Source organism: Haliotis rufescens, unplaced genomic scaffold, assembly GCF_023055435.1.
Source record: "Haliotis rufescens isolate VD_foot unplaced genomic scaffold, xgHalRufe1.0.p SCAF_83, whole genome shotgun sequence".
NCBI lineage: Eukaryota > Metazoa > Mollusca > Gastropoda > Lepetellida > Haliotidae > Haliotis > Haliotis rufescens.
Genome location: NW_025964376.1, coordinates 1,264,762 through 1,282,923, shown reverse-complemented (window position 1 = coordinate 1,282,923; position 18,162 = coordinate 1,264,762). Strand labels below are relative to the sequence as shown.

Sequence of the window (18,162 nt, the reverse complement as noted above, 5' to 3'; positions counted from 1 at the left end):
TAACATTCTCAGATCATAACTATCATCTAATACACAACAGATGATGTCAAGACATATTTTATTTGGTTTTAGTTACCTGCATCGCTAGGTTATGGGAACGGCAGTCGGAATTCAAACTCCTTCCACACTCACGCCGTTTTAAAGTTATTTGTGTCCCGATTACATAACTCTTACTGACAGGGTAGGGAAGTGGGTTGGTAGTTCACGCGAAACGGATGACACTTTCTGTATCTGCTGGGCGCTGCGTCGCTCTTTATATCACCTCCAAACATACATGTAACAGGAGAAACCATTAAACGATGATACACATCACGATCGCGGAGATAAAAAACAAGATTCGTTCTTGTTGTATATCAAGGCACCAATTCATCTTTTATAAGCGTTATGTGTCTTTGTGCCTAATATATCAACAATTAACGAAAATATGTTATGCATGTGTCTACAAATATATATATACAGGCTAAGTAATTGCCTACAGCAACACCTGCATAACTGTTTATAAACGCCTGGTGTGGCATGTTGAAATTGAACATTATGATAACGAGAGCAAACTTGCGAAAGTTTGATTTATCCCTAGAGTGTAGTATAATAACTACATGTATATCTTGCATGCACAACAATCAAACCTGGTTATTTAATTATGATAAACTAACAATAGTTGCTCACACATTTAGCTTTAATCAGTATACAATTATTTTCGCTTGAGAGTAGCACACATTATACATTTACATTGTGTTGTTTCTGGATAAACTGACGACAATTGATGTACTTACCACATTAATTGTAAACTAATACAAGATAATAAGCTGTCTTACTGACCGTCCGTCTGATTGCAATATCCTGTACAGTACGTATAAAACGTGCTTGAATGTACAAGGTCTATTGTTATATCACAAGGACACTTAGCACTTTCACACAGACAGATCCGTAGTTAATGGTTGGTTTTAATTTAAATAACATGGGAATTGAAGTATATGTGTCTAATGCGTATCTTATAATCAGTTTTCTACGAGTACATGCAACGCACTTCATATTGTTATAAACGTTAACTGTGTGACCACAATAATCAGGACGTCTCTCCATACATGTACATTGTATGTGTTTTTTAATAAAAAATTTAATGTACATGTACACATATCAACTGTACTAAAACCAGTGTCAAAGTTTTTCATCAAACCACTGCATAAGTATATGCAAGTACAAACATGTATACATGTAGATTTGTACAATGCATGAGACACAATGAAAATGTATCATAAATCACATTCTCATGTCAAAAAGAATATTTAATCACAACATTATCATAACCGGAATATTTTACAAACTGTTGTTTACATGTAATTCTCAAATGTACTTGCAATCCGTTCACAGCGCAGCACCATAGTATACATTGTACATGTATGGAGAATATTGCCATGGCCCGCCACGCATTGATGGCGTGATAGTCCCATAAAATACTTTTCACAGAAATCCGCGGATTTTTCGCGAATTATTTGCAACTTATCCGTGGAATAACAAACGTTCGCGTTGTAGTGTACATACTGTTTCGAGCTTCGATACCGTTATATTTTTCAAAATCGAAATTTTACTTTATGGCGTTCGGTTTCGAATGACATTTACAGTCATCGGATCTACTTTCGAAACCTCTAAACTAAGTAGGTTTTATCTTCTAAATGCCTGACAATGGATTTCCGGTAAGGTAGTTGTCGGTGTCCTATGTATTCATTGTCTAAGCGGTAATGCATCATTGCCACAGTATCAGTACATCCTTATACACCATGTCCATGGTCAGTGATTTCTAGTAACGTTTGTCAACGGTCAATCATTTCTGAGGAACCACTGTCCGGGATTAGGTGTCAATGCCCTGTTTATGTTTTGATTACCAATGTCCTACATTCTAGAACGCAATGTCAATCTTCTAACAATTGAGGATAATATGCCTTACACAGCAACTGATAAACGTATAATTTATATTCATGTTTGATTGATTGTTCTGGTGTCCCCTACCGTGATACTGCTGGAATATTGCTAAAAGCGGCGTAAAACCATACCAACTCACTCATGTTTGATTGTCTTTGCGCAACAGCAGGAACAACATTTCTGAAAACAACAACACCTTTTCATAACAACAACGTCCAAATCGGTAATATTTATTTGTCTTGGTATACATTGCGCATGCCTTTCGGTTTTACATTCACCCGTTGATAAACGTAAGTTCTTTTGATGAGTTTCCTTACAACACGCACAAGCTGCTACAAGTGAGTGAGTGAGTGAGTTAAGATTTAACGTCACATCGGCAGTATTTTAGCCATATCGTGACGAGAAGTACGTTAATAATACATAGATTTAGACTAAATAAAAAGCTGTCAACGAAGGACAGTACAATAACTAGAATACCACAGATTCGATTTAAAACTAGTTGAGAATATATAAAAACCATAAGTATCAGTGAACAACACAGTAAAAAAATGGGCTAGGGATCGTCGATCAGTAACTAAAGAGAGATCACCATACCAGAGACCATGGGGACTTACAGTGCCTTTGCTTCCTGCATGGACCCCGGCAGGATTTATATCATCCCTTAAGTCACTGGCGATAGTTTACCAGTTTAGCCTAAGATTAAAATGACAAAAATGCTACGTTTTAAAAGTCTGGTATGCATAAAAATACTTCGAATGATTTGGGACTTACATACCCTCTTAGGGGGACAATAATTGTACGCTACTTCAACCCCCCTCGAGGGTACCAAGCTGGTACAATCACCATACACCATATAATGCAGAATTACATATACGTGGAAAGAGAAATATTGATAAAAGAGAGCTACCTGATAAATCGCAAAGAACAATGACGATCGAGGCGTGGATTATATAATGACTAAAACATAACTTACTTGTCTAACTTGCCATAAGGGCCTAATATAACAATACCAGGACCAACACATGCTTTCCTATCGTTATTTTTCAAACTCAGTGAAACTCCTTTAGCCCAGACAGGAATCATATAATCATGAAATATAACCTCTTTAATCCGCAGATCAGGGCAATTGCAGGGGGCAGGGTTGAATTTGATTTTATCAGGGTTACAATGTATACAATGTTCTTTGAATTTTTAACTCACAATCAGAAAACGATCTGATCTATAGGTCAACCAAACTCTGAATCTCAAAAATGCCTGACACGAGGAGCAAATCGTCCAATACGGGAGTGCGTGACGGTGTACTGTAAATGTAAAACATCAAGGCCAGAGAATAACCAGTCTCGATTATCCGATGAAACAGATTCCACTGGACTTAAAAGCCAAAATAGAGGTGAAAGTTATATGAATGGATCACTGAAAATCACTGATGACAGTAGGTGTTCGCAAAAAGTGTAAGCATGTCCTCTCATACCGGTCGTCCCCGCCACTTACACAGTTTGCAAAAAACGGATGTGTTTGTTGCGTGACACCGCCCAGCAGTACTTCTACCATGTGAAGGCGACAGGTCAACAAATATGACAATAACATGATGGAGCAAAATCAACTAGCAAATTGTTACATTTAATGATTAAATGTTGGCGCAAACATGCAAATCTTAGTGCTTATTGCAGGATAATTCTTTGTTAACGTCAGAAAAACAAATGTATTGAAACACTATTTCGCAGAAGACATCTTTGTGTATATTAACACTTTGCACAACCTGAATTTAAATAAGATGATACATTCATTGCTCAAATATGTTCATGTAGTTATCTGAATAGATAGCTGAAATAATGCTTCTGCAAACCAGAAGGGATATCATCCGTGAAGATCCGGGTGAGAATATGAATAAATGAATGTCTTTCTTTCCCCCAGATAAATACGAAGATTCCCAAAATATCAACATTATGTAATTAAATAATTAAATAACAACAAGATCAAACATATATCAGTGCCCTGCATATATACAGGCCATAAACAGTAAAACATATTTGTAATATTACCACATGTTCTTTAGGATATTTTTTATTTGAGAATTCTAAAATAATAAAATACCAGGTTATTTCACCTGTGTCATTGTTATCTGCACCATGAAAGAATCTTAACGTATCATGGCCTTCCATCATCGCTATTTTAACATTCATTTCTACATTAAGATTATCAATCAGAGTTGAAAAGAATACATCTCTCTTTGAAAGTTGACATTGACAGTTTAAGATGACATGGTGATAATAATCAAAAGCAGAAGTTCACCCATTCTGCATTTTCTTACTCGGGCTATCCCCATTCAGTCGCACTGACTGTCGTGTAGAAAGAGAAATATATTGTGTTTTGGTTGGGGTCATTTGGTGCTTTCTTCTTTGAAATAAGTCAAGAAACTGACGTCTAAATCGTTTAGCACTCATTGAATATACATAAAAATTGATTGCATGATTGAAATCACACAAGACAAATGCAATTGTGTCGAGTAGATACTCAACGGACCCCTCCATCGTTTGCTCTGGAGGATTCCAATATGGAGTCAAAATTAGCATTACACATCGTGGTGTTGTCAATATCACCAGAGAAATAGCTGCAGCAACTAACATTATCGTTACTTGACGTAATCGATCAATACTAGAGCTGTCATCCTTGTTACCACTGAGCCGCTTTTGAACTTTTCTTGATCTCACAATGCCCATGATGATAAGAAGGTTGAACAAGATCAACAATGTACAAGGGATAGCCGCATACATGAGCACGTTTATCCAGTACCACACGTGCATCATGAAATATTTATATTCTTCATGAATAGCGCAATATACCATGCCTTGCTCCTTGTCGTCAACGAATCTCATTATCCAGAACAGATGCAGAAACAAGGCAATGAGGGGCAGTGCTAAAACTAAAACGGCCATGATTGATTTTTTGAATGTCCAACTTTGTCCAAGTTTGAATGGAAACCACACAGCTACAAATCTTTCAACAGACATTGCCACCAACAACCAATTGGCAAACGTGCTGAGGAGGTTTCCGAAGTATCCAAGTATTTTACATCCAAACTGCCCAACGTGAACACCATGATCAAGGAGTACAAACATTAGAAGTTTGTCAACTATGGCCAGGTTATCAACTACTGCCAAAATGGTAATATAAACAGTAAGGGATCTGGCTGGGCACATTTTCACAACGGTGACAATAGTTGCACAATTTCCGGGGAAACCGATGACAAGTATAATCCACAGATAAACAGTTTCCAGATTGAAAGCAAAGTTTTCAATAAGATTCCAACTCTCGGTATTGTTCAATCTGGTCAATGAGTGGTTCACGAATCCTTGCAACGACGACATTTTGAGTTACAAAGGATCCTTATTTACCTCTCCAAAAATAATTTCACAACAAAAACGAGAAGGTTTTACGGTTCTGATGTCCTCTTCATGATAACACGTTTCTTCATTCAGCTTTTAAAGGCACGCATCTGAAATTTAAAAAGAAATACAAGGCTTGAGAAATATTCATTCGGCAGACATCTACCACATAGAAGTACTAACTGAAGCACTTCACATTATCTTTCCTACAATTCGACTGATATTGCTAGGCATTTGATATGCTAGTTATGTTATCATACAACCATATTTTATGTATCTTTTATAAGTGTACATTCGATTTTAGTTTATATTCATCAGTGAATTGGATTTTGGGAGTAACCCTCCTTATATGTCACGATAGCGGTCTCCGATCTGTTAAACCGCTATGGGAGTTACGTCTCTTTCAACGCAGAGCACATGGCTAACTTGGTAGCCTTTTGCTTTGCTCGATTTGGGCCACACCCACACACTTGATACTATGGGCATTTTGTATGGGAGCTATTATAGCCATGTTTATCAACATATAAAGTTCAATTGTGAGTTTGGGGTTACTCCAAATTTTTGGTACTAAGTTATTTGTACTACAGCCTCCCATTCTTGCAGGGATTAAATCGTTAACAACACTTTGGAACATGAAACTATGATTGTGTTTGTTTCTTTGCAATGTATATTCAATGTATGTATTGTGTTGTCCTAACCCACTTTTGTAATACAAGTAAATGTGAGCTTCAGAAAGGTGTTATTGTGATGATAGGCAGAAATCTGTGGTCAATTACATATGACACAGTTCTTGCTATGCGTTTTCTCTCATGAAGATAGAGAATTGTCATATAGCATACATTTAACTGTTAATGTTATTGTATTTTCTTTCTTTCCATAACTTGTAGATGTGGAAATCAAACAATTACATCTGAATACATTGATATGTATTCAAGTCACCCTAACATCAAGCATGTGACTGTTTCGACGTAGCTTGTAATAACGCGGTAAATTGTAATAAACTGCAGTAAAATGTAATAACACTGAGCTAAGTGTAATACTGCGGTAAATCGTAATAACACTGCAGTTAAGTGTTACAGTAATAAAATATTATCATTTGCTACTATACAAAGAAACATGCATGAAGTTGAAAATGTGAGACTCATGATCAGCTGTTTTGAAATCAAAAACCTGTCTAAAAAACGATTGAAACGTATTGACCAGGACTACATACATTACAATTTCAATGTTTGGATTTACTCCAAACACATTCGAATTCCAGTGTTTCTTCTACTGCATTCACCATGGTCATTTCTGACCACCATCAAGCCACGAGGTAAATTGTAATTACAACTGCGGTACATTGTAATAAAAATCTCAGTCCTTCAGATTCCAAAGACATTCGAATTGTAAGTGTTTGTTCGACCTCACCAATGTCAATTCCGACCATCATCACATTTAGGATACCCAAAAAGCTCATTCTTTTTCAATTTCTTGTCATTCATATTGAGAGGCAGGTGCGCCAAATTGAAACAAACTGTGGCAAATTGTAATAACAACTGCGGAAAATTGTAATAACATCTCTCAGTCCTTCAAATTCGAAAACTAATTTGAGTTCCAGTATTCACTGATGATTTCATATGTCTTGATTGTGTACGACAGGGTGAAAACCTTTCCTCTCTCCTGTTTTCATTATTCCTTAATGATCTCGAACAATATCTGCTGAACAATGAATGTAAAGGTGATGATCTTAAAAATCTGATCGATACTAACCTAACAGTATTTTTCCAGCTCCTAACACTGCTCTATACTGATGACACAGCTATAATAAGTGATAACCCTAAAGACCTACACAGATCGTTAAATCAGTTTTCCGACTACTGTGCTCTATGGAAGTTAAATGTTAATCTAACAAAAACAAAAATGGTGATCTTTGGTGCCGGACCTGCAAACGAATCGAAATTATGTTTCACTATCGGCTTCGACCCTATCGAAACTGTAGATTCATATAACTACCTTGGCCTAAAACTACACAGGAATAGACGATGTATATACAAGCAGTCAAATCGCTGTCAGAAAACGCAACTAAAGCCATGTTCAGCTTACTCATGAATTTCCCGAAATGTTACTTTGCCATTAGATTTCCTCTTATCTGCATTTGATGCAATCGTCGTCCCTATACTATTATATGGTGTCGAGATCTAGGGGTACGAGAATCTAACTATTATAGAAAGAGTCCATCTAAAATTGAAACTGGCCGATGGTTGAACATTCCCGGGGAAGACCGCCAGTGTCCACTCTGTGATTCAATCGCTGTGGGAGATGAATTTCACTACCTATTCCGATGTGAAGCTTTTCACCAACAGCGATATGAACTCTTAAATAAGTATTATGTTCAGTTTCCAAACATGTCTCAATTTAAGAAAATTATGACCACAAACAGTGTAAGAGATCTAAAAGGCCTATCTAAATTCCTTAACAATGTGTTCAATTCAATTGGTAAATTGTATAAGTATCCACGAATCCTATTCTTGTTAAATGCTGACATTTTGTACATAATAAAATTGTATATGATTGTATCTCATGTACCACCGTGGGTGTTTTTTCTGAGAATAAATGAGTTTGAAGTTTGTTTGTTCGACTTCACCGTGGTCAATTCCGACCACCATCATGTTTTAGGAAAGACAAAGAGGGATTTTCCTTCACTTTCTATAATTCCTTTTTGAGAGGCAGGTGCGGCAAATTGTAACATCAACTGCGGTAAATTGTAATAATATCACTCATTTCTTCAGATTCCAAAGACATTAGAATTCCAGTGTTTGTTTGACTTCACCATGGTCCATTCAAAATACCATCGTATTCAATGAAACAACGAAAAAGTAATTTCGTTTTAATTTATAATTATATCATTTATACTGAGGGACAGGTGCGTTGAATTGTAATAAACTGTCGAAAATTGTTATAGCAACTGCGGTAAATTGTAATAACATCTCTTGGATTTTGTATGGAGATTAGACATAATTTCAACTACAGGTGCAAAACCAGAATTGTTTTCTATCCAACATTGCCCACTTTTATCATTCGTAAGTGCATTTGTGAAAACAGAAGTGTTACTATACTCACACGCAAAAGAAACGCAAGTGGTTTTAAGCAAATAGGTAACAAACACGGAACCATAAATTGATACGAGTTTTAGCATGTAGTGAAGTCTGATGGTGTTATCAATATTTTTGGTTGCATTTTGGAAGCCCCGAGTAAAAACCCAACATAAAAAACGATGCCATGCCTAACTCAAATTCAGAGAAACCAGGCTATCGGACGTTTGGAAGCTGGAGAGTCTGTCCAAGATGTTGCCCGTCATTTCAACGTTAACATAACCACAATTTACCGTCTCCTGCATCGATACAATGCTACACGGACCATATATGACCTTCCTCGGAGCGGTCGACCTTGGGTCACCACACCTCGACAAGATGGGCAGATTACCCGTCAACACCAGCGACATCCGTTCCTAACTGCAAGTGAAAGTGCTCGACAGACCATAGGAACACATAATCGACACATTAGCCGGGACACTGTGATCCGACGTCTCCGTTCCAACAACCTCAGATGTCGCCGACCAGCACGTCGTCCTGTTCTCCAACCACGGCATCGACAAGCACGACTTCAGTGGGCACAGGGTCATCGCAATTGGCGTCATCATGAGTGGAGGCGTGTCATCTGCTCTGATGAAAGTCGCTTTTGTGTCTCCCATGCAGACGGAAGAGTCAGAATTTGGCGGCGTCGAGGTGATCGTTTCGCTGACAGAAACGTTGTGGAAAGGGATCCATGGGGTGGACCTAGCGTCAAGATATGAGCAGGGATTGGACTTAATGCGAGACTTGGACCCCTGTGCTTTCTGAATGTTGGTCAAGGTCGGGGACACGGCGTCAATGCTCAGCGGTATATCGACCAAGTGATCGGACCCCACGTTGTTCCATTTTTTGCACAACATCAACAACACATTTTCCAGCAGGACAACGCTCGACCCCATGTTGCCAGAGCTACCATGGCCTTTCTGCAACAACACAACATCCGTGTTCTACCGCGGCCAGCCCTCAGCCCTGATCTGAACCCCATCGAACACTTGTGGGATGAGGTTCAAAGGCGTCTGCACAATGTGCGCCCAGTCCCTACAACTGCCGATGAACTACGCACAGCTGCTCTGGATGTATGCAGGAGGATCCCTAGGGCCTTCACAAATCGGCTGATCCACTCAATGTACAGAAGATGTGTGGAAGTGATCAATTCTAATGGTGGTCACACCAGGTATTGACTGCCATTTTGGGTATTGAACCGAAACTATGTAAGCCCTTAACATTCGAACAAAAACAATTATGTCATCTGACTTTTAATTGATTAAACTGTCTTTAGTAATTTTTTTGTCAATCTTGCCCTATAAGCATTTCTTGTCTTTACTGTTGAAAATAAATAACATGTATACTGCATACTCGACTTGCGTTTCTTTTGCGTGTGAGTATATAATTACTTCTCTCCTCCAGGACCTAGAGTCGCGGTAGGATCTTCAGTATTGGTGAGGGAGGGTGTTATACATAGCCCTGTTCCTCTAAATACACCCCTTAAAGCTGTTGCTGTCCGGTTATGCTCACTTTATGTTCCTCCATCTTATATCGCGGCGTGTCAGCTTAATGTGGCAGGAAAGTCCGAAGTGATACAGGTCTCAGACGTTTACCACTTCGGTGAAACCCACGAGCACGGGTATGGTGCTAACAAACCTAGAAACATAATCGGGGCGAACCGGGCTTCGAACCCACAATCATAGGATTCTGGAGTGTTTTGCACAGCTCATCGCGGCGCCTTAGACGACTTAGCCACCCGTGCCCCCTCTCATCTTCGACATTGACCTGCCTATGGTGAGGAGGAGAGGAACTAACTACAAACAGCTTTCATGTGTGAAAGTCGTAATATTACTCCAGATCATAATCTCCCATGAGCCGAAGTAGTGATTTAACAAAAAAACGGACAATGGGACCGACTGAATTTGAACTTTATACAATCAGGCCACATTCATTGGTACAATATTCCAACTGTACATTTGGGAATCAACATGGATTACAAATATTATTTGCACCGTTAACATCAACCAGTTTATATTTCTTCACCATGTGTTAAACGTAAACATGATTATTCTACAAAATTTGGACAGTTTTCTCAATGCGCCAAAGTATATTCACTGCTGGCTGATCATATTAGAACATATATTATAACTGAAAGAAGTGTAATAATGAATGTCTTCTCAAGAAGTCAATCATGGAAGGATGGTGCAGTGTGGTAATACTGACTTTCTATAATGGAATCTGTAGGGAATTGTAATTGTAGAAGTGTAAAAGATGCTGGTCACATAATAATAATAATTAAAGGCACATGAAGAACGGCATCATTCCCCAAGTATAACCGTCTTCAAGGTACAGAAAACAGACATGCGTGTCTGACTAATTTGCTCACTCGTACAGGAGAATTTAGAAACATCGACGCTGATTAGAAAGTTCACATGACGCGACCTCCTTTGGAGGTATAGTATCGGAGTATAACAAATCCGAATTTAATGACATTGCGTCCTTGTGAGCTTTCCACTAACATTAAGCTGACACCTCATGATATGACTGAAACACTGTTCAAACATGCATTTCACAGATTTCCTAACTCACTTTCTTTTGGCATGGATGCACTCGCGCTGGATAAACAATGTATTCAGTGAGTGTTAAGCCATGTAAGCTGTTGATCAGGTAAATCCACACAATGGATATGGATATGTTTGTGGTACATTCGATGTGTACATTCAGTGAGAAAGATTCATTCAAAATCGATATGGTCGTAAAATTCAGTAGCTTGGTTAATTGCATGTCGCGCCCAATGACATCGAACGTTGCCAATGCCTTGGGTCTTCAATTTCCTTGTCCTAACTGGATTATTAACAGGCAGCCATGATGTAGCTGGAATATTGCTGACTGTTGTGTCAAACAACATTCACTCCATATGCACTATATCAATGTCTTTGTCTAACAATAAAATGGGTTATCTTTTTAAACCATACCTTTACAAATCCTTCTTCAACATTGCCATAAGTGTTACATTTGTTTTAATGGCGTTCAGAGAGTGTCGCCAACCGTAAAGTGAGACCACAGCGAATATAAAGATGCTATCTAAACTGCAACAAAAGGGCTTCTGGCCATGCCATTTGTTCAACTAATGTTAGGATACACAGCTTGAATAAGCTAACAAATACGTCTTGGGAATAAGAGCAAAAGGGCAAATAAAATTACATGTACCCGAGGCGTATCGGAACGGCAGGAATCATGATCCAAACCAGACTGTTGTTATTTGAGAGCAGACATTGAGACCATGTGTCGTCACTGAATCTGTAGACATTTTGCAGGCCAGTTATGTTAGGTGAAACCCACGATCACGGGTTAGGTAAGAACACGGAGAGAGTTACTTTGGGATTCGGACCCATGGTTCCTCGATCCCGTCATGCCCTTGGACGCACATCTGCAGAGTGACGTGCGAAGGCCAGACAACTTGACCACTCGTTCGCTCTTATCAAGTGAGTAATATTGTAAGTTATATTGTCACACGGATAGTGTACATACGTAACGCAATTGGAATGGATTATTATGTCCAGGAAAGAACGAAAGTACACTGCCAGACCATCCGCGATGTCAGCTGCGGTACGATGTCGATTACATAGATAAATTCCGATGGATACAACTATTAGTAGTGTAGAACACGACGGTGCTAGCTTCCTCTCTTCCTTTAAAATACACTCTTTTATCCGGGCACATACATGTATATGATCAGTTTGTTTTTGAAAAAAGTATCTGTTGGCGGCCTACCTCTGGGGGTTAGTTCAATGTAGTTTCCTTTTGATCAGCAATAGATACACTTTAACAATAATATAGTTTATCAATCGCTCATTAAACGTTTCACCGCACATGATGTAATCATGTTTCAGGCTTTGTTCAGAAATGTTTTTTTGCAAAATAAGTATGACATTTGTAATGTAAATGATTATATATTTATATGTTTTTCTCATTCATCATCAAATATATTTCCTGAAGTGTACATTGTATATCATATTACCAGTGAAATGTGCTGGCGGAATATGAGTTGATAAACAAATGGTATATTGAGTGAATGGCGTTTAAAATTCAAGTGGGTGGGGAGGAAGGTGGGGGGCGTTGGTGGGTGGTTGGGGTGGGGGCGGGTAATGGAGCACACGGGAAGAAAAACAAAGGCTTAACATTTCTGTAAAACCTCGAAGCACACCCATTCAGGTAGTGCACTCAAAATGGAGCCACACATTTTATTCATACCCGATAAGCGGATCCTGTCACGGCAAGGGTATCAAATCTGCACGGAAGTTCTGGCGCCTTGGACGACAAATTTTCAAGAAATTGCCTTCAGGTTTAATAATATATGTTTCCTTAGTCCCTCGCCGTTTTATACAATACTCAAATTTACATTGAGTAACGGAAACATTTCACATAATTTGAGTCACATATCAACATTAAAAGTAAGTAGAGATTTTCATCGCCCTACTGTACAGTTCCCCACAAGTCCTGTAAATGTGATATGCTTTTTACGGCAATATTTTAGAATACGAATTGACCCCCTTTAAAAATGATCATGGCACTCCAGGAATACCGATTTAAAGTTTCTTAATTCTTTTGAAGTGTCTTATATATGAAGTATAAGATAAAAGTGGTAACCTTCTAAAACAGACAATATAGGGTAGTAACAATGTTCGGTGTCGAAACTACTCGTATTACAACCATACTCTAATCGCAAGACCATTTTATACATCGCATATATACATGAGAAAAATTCATTGTTGGGAAGTCCTTAATCTGAAGAACAACACATTCACCATCTAATCAACACATTGGTAAATCAGTTCAGGAAGTAATACAGTTATGCAATTCAAAGGAATAAACTTGACAACATAAGTAGTAAGAAAAAACATGAATTTATGTAAAAAGGTTCCGTTCCTTTGAACATGGAGGTACAGAACGCATCATATTGTGCTATGTACTTACATGGCGATACCTGTTCCTGCCTTCTAACAGAATGCTGCCGCGGTTCTGTCAACCAGCGATCGTTCCATCAGACTAATAGAACACTTCTGCCGACTGCCCCGATGTGCAACGAGAACATCCCTGCAGCGTGTAAAGGGTTCGCCAGTCATTAGTGTTGTCCGGAGTTTTATGTGCCAGAGAGCCACGTGGAAGGACCGTATTAATGTTTTTGTTATTTTGTTATTGGGGATAGCGCTAATTTAAACTTTCCATTAATTGCCAATCTACATTATAATCCTACTTGCATAGTTTTACTTTCAGAAAAGTGATCGATATTTTTGATGGTAATGACCATTCTGATATAGTTAGCTGTTCTCTGCTCCCAGGATTAAGGCTATCACTGAGTATTCGGAGTAGGATTAACGTGATCAAATAATCCCATTAAGCGCTTTCTTAAAAATTGAACTAATTGTAGTGTTCTTATTAACCCCGTATAAGACGCTTTAAAGCAACACGTTCATACAGAATATTCCCGAAATCCCTGCTTGACACAAACAAAATTGAAAATCATTAATAGTTCTCTAGGTGAACATTATTGAATTACCCATCGCGTTACATTTAAAACCATTAGGGATCATGCTTTACTCCCTCTAATGTCATGAGCTCTGCCGCGCTTCGGAGCTAATCTTGATTGGATAAAAATAAAGAACAGGAAACTGAAAAACTTCACTGGAACATCCGTTTCTTTCATGTTATTGATCGAAAATTTAAGTCAACTTGAACGGTGAATGTTTATTTTTTTATGTTTCTGCATTCGTACTTTTTTCCGAATTTGATTTGTTTTAGTTGGAGCTATTGCCACAATAGTGTTATTCATTAAGTCACATTGTTCGCCATGGTGAAAATGTTTTAGAAATTGAATTTTCCTTTTTGCTGGTAACGGTTTATTCAATGGACAAGTTTATGTAGCAATTATCCCAGTATGCAACCTATTGAACCAGTGCTGTTGTTACATATACAAACTTATCACCACAGCTTGGGATTTGTATATAGCTAGGGAACATAAAACATAATGAAAGTCGTTAAATGTGAAGCAATTGTCCCTTGGGGAACAGCGGCAAGTGACCATGACCAAATAGGAACTTGACACTGAAGAGATTGAAATATAAGATGAGTGATGGGCAAACGAGGTGCAGTGTGTATTGGCCATAGCTTAAAGATGTAAAGCCGGGTTGAAAGGGCAGTGTCACAGACTTGACACATCTTTGAATTCGGATTTTGTGAGTCCTGTGAATGTGCCTTGATTGAATACGCATCCTACGTGTGATGACATCAGCATCTTATGACTCCCAAACCTCAATACTGACCATGAGAAAAAATAAAAATCTTCATTGTTTATCGATAATTAACTTACACTTACTGACATCCGAGGCCCTTGGCAAATTCTGTGCCAATAATACCCTTGTATGAATACAATATGACACAGATATATGGCAGAAATTCATTGTTTACTCAATAAAGGTTCCTTAAGCACATTTATATATTCCCCTGTGGGCTTCCGTGGGTCAATTATTTGAAACTGTGGCCATTAGACAGCCCATTAGGCACAACACGACTTTCTCGTGGGAGGTTTCAATCCATCACAAAGCCCTTTGTAATCCATCAACAGTCTCTGTGTGATTTCTATTGGAAAGTGAGAACAGACACTATTACGGTATTGAGTACACAGTTGACCTTTTGATAGTTTACCTTTATCTCTTGACACAGTTGAGCTTCATCTCTTGACACAGTTGAAACAGTTGAGCTTCATCTCTTGACTTGACACAGTTGAGCTTCATCTCTTGACACAGTTGAAACAGTTGAGCTTCATCTCTTGACTTGACACAGTTGAGCTTCATCTCTTGACACAGATGACACAGTTGAGCTTCGTCTCTTGACACTGTTACACAGTTGAGCTTCATTTCTTGACACAAATGACACAGTTGAGCTTCATCTCTTGACAAAATTGACACAGTTGAGCTTCATCTCTTGACACTGTTGACACAGCTGTGCTTCATCTCTTGACACAGTTGACCTTGTTGAGCTTCATCTCTTGTCTACAAATCCCTGGCAGCTGGTGAGGCCAGAAGTAGACGTTTATCTGAACCGTTTTATTAAATCTGACACAAATCAACTTATAATTCAACAGGAATATGTACAATTAAGAAATAAATATGACACTCACCGTTTAATCTTTACTGACGGATCCAAGGACGGTGGCAAGGTGGCATGTGCCACTGTCGTTGGATCAAAACATGTCTTCAGCTTCATCTCTTGACACAATTGACATAGTTGAGCTTCGTCTCTTGTCTACAAATCCCTGACAACTGGTGAGGCCAGAAGTAGACGTTGAGCTTCATCTCTTGACACAATTGATACAGTTGAGCTTCATCTCTTGACACAATTGACACAGCTGAGCTTCATCTCTCGACACAGTTGACACAGTTGAGCTTCGTCTCTTGACACACTTGACACAGCTGGGCTTCATCACTTTGGCACAATTGAGCTTGATCTCTTGACACAGCAATCACAGTTGAGCTTCATCTCTTGACACAATTGACATACTTAAGCGTCATCTCTTGACACAAGTGACACAGTTGAGCTTCATCACTTTGGCACCGTTGAGCTTCTTCTCTTGACACAGCAAACACAGTTGAGCTTCATCTCTTGACACAGTTGAGCTTCATCTCTTGACACAGTTGACACAGTTGAGCTTCATCTCTTGACACAGTTGACACAGTTGAGCTTCATCTCTTAAAACAGTTGAGCTTCATCTCTTGAAACAGTTGAGCTTCATCTCTTAAAACAGTTGAGCTTCATCTCTTGAAACAGTTGAGCTTCATCTCTTAAAACAGTTGAGCTTCATCTCTTGACACAGTTGACACAGTTGAGCTTCATCTCTTGACACTGTTGACACAGTTGAGCTTCATCTCTTGACACAGTTGAGCTTCATCTCTTGACACAGTTGACACAGCTGAGCTTCATCTCTTAAAACAGTTGAGCTTCATCTCTTGAAACAGTTGAGCTTCATCTCTTAAAACAGTTGAGCTTCATCTCTTGAAACAGCTGAGCTTCATCTCTTAAAAAAGTTGAGCTTCATCTCTTGACACAGATGACACAGTTGAGCTTCATCTCACGACACAATTGAGACAGTTGAGCTTCATCTCTTGAAACAGTTGATACAGTTGAGCTTCATCTCTTGACACAGCAGACACAGTTGAGCTTCGTATCTTGACACTGATGACACAGTTGAGCTTCATCTCTTGACACAGTTGAGCTTCATCTCTTGACACAGATGACACAGTTGAGCTTCATCTCACGACACAATTGAGACAGTTGAGCTTCATCTCTTGAAACAGTTGACACAGTTGAGCTTCATCTCTTGACACAGTTGACACAGTTGAGCTTCATCTCTTGACACAGTTGACACAGTTGAGCTTCATCTCTTGACACAATTGACATAGCTTAGCTGCATCTCTTGACACTGATGACACAGTTGAGCTTCGTCTCTTGACACAATTGACATAGTTTAGCTTCATCAGTTTGGCACATTTTGAGCTTCATCTCTTGACGCAGCAGACACAGTTGAGCTCCATCTCTTGACACAGTTGAGCTTTATCTCTTGACACAGTTGACACAGCTGAGCTTCATCTCTTAAAACTGTTGAGCTTCATCTCTTGACACAGTTGACACAGTTGAGCTTCATCTCATTGACACAGATGACACAGTTGAGCTTCATCTCTTGACTGAGTGAGTGAGCTAAAATTAACGTCACGTCGGCAATATTTCAGCCATATCGTAACTTGAACATTAATATAAAACCTAACTAGTATATCACAGTTTATAAGTAAAACTAGTTTAGAACAATTGAAATAATAACCTATTATTCAACAATACATTATAAAATCGGGCTATAGATCGCCAGCAACCAAAGTCAGGCCACCTTACTAGGGACCATGGGGACTAACAACGCTTCTACTACCTGCATGGCTCCCAAGCAGGATTTACACCATTCCTTCAGCTGCTTGCGATGGTACGCAATTAAGCCAGAATTAACAAGAAACAAATATACTACATTTAAAAGCTGTGGTTGGAATAAAAGTACTTTCCGGATGTGGTCTCCCTCTCAGAGGGACACTACTTCAACCCCGTTTGAGGATACAGCCACTTACCATCTAAGTTACAGATTAAACACTACCAAAATTATAAAAATTTACTATCTACACAATCAAAATTTATCAATAAGTTCTATTTCTTTTAAAAATCCCGTAACTAAATGACAACTAATACTATTAAAAAGATCCTTAAGAGATGATGATTTGAAATAGTTATCCCTTGTGATGGCAAAATCAATACAGTCAAGCAGGACATGCTTGACCGTGATTCTCTCATCACAAGGGATGCAAAATGGAGGATCCCCACCTTTCAGTACATGTTCATGTGTATACCTGCTGTGGCCAATACGACATCGTCGCATTATGACCTCTTCCAATCTGGACTGACAACCCAAGAAGGTGTAACCGATGGTTGGCTTAATTTGTTGTAATTTATTTATACCTACTTGGGTGTCCCACTTCTTTTGCACAAGATCTCGGATGTGTTGCCTTTTATGCCCACATGACTGGGCAACCAACAAAAGACGATGTCATATTGGCCAGTTGAAAGATCATTATAAAGTTCTAAAATATCTAAAATAATTGGATGATTAGAAGAGACTTTTTTCAGTGCCTGAAGACAAGAAAGAGAATAAAAAAAGATGATAA

At 38.7% G+C, this 18,162-nt stretch overlaps 1 protein-coding gene across 1 annotated transcript; it reads right to left on the bottom strand.

The window, feature by feature from the left end:
* Positions 1-3,971: 3,971 nt before the first annotated feature.
* LOC124145315 (FMRFamide receptor-like) lies at positions 3,972-13,459 on the bottom strand. Its single transcript, XM_046515031.2, has 2 exons — positions 13,382-13,459; positions 3,972-5,416 (listed from the first exon to the last, which is right to left on the bottom strand). The coding sequence occupies exon 2, from the start codon at positions 5,286-5,288 to the stop codon at positions 4,209-4,211; it is 1,080 nt and encodes a 359-aa protein (XP_046370987.2). The 5' UTR covers positions 5,289-5,416; positions 13,382-13,459; the 3' UTR covers positions 3,972-4,208.
* Positions 13,460-18,162: the final 4,703 nt, after the last annotated feature.

Bases quoted from the DNA above. Each gene is read 5' to 3' on its own strand.
- LOC124145315 (XM_046515031.2), bottom strand. From the start codon at position 5,288: ATGTCGTCGTTGCAAGGATTCGTGAACCACTCATTGACCAGATTGAAC.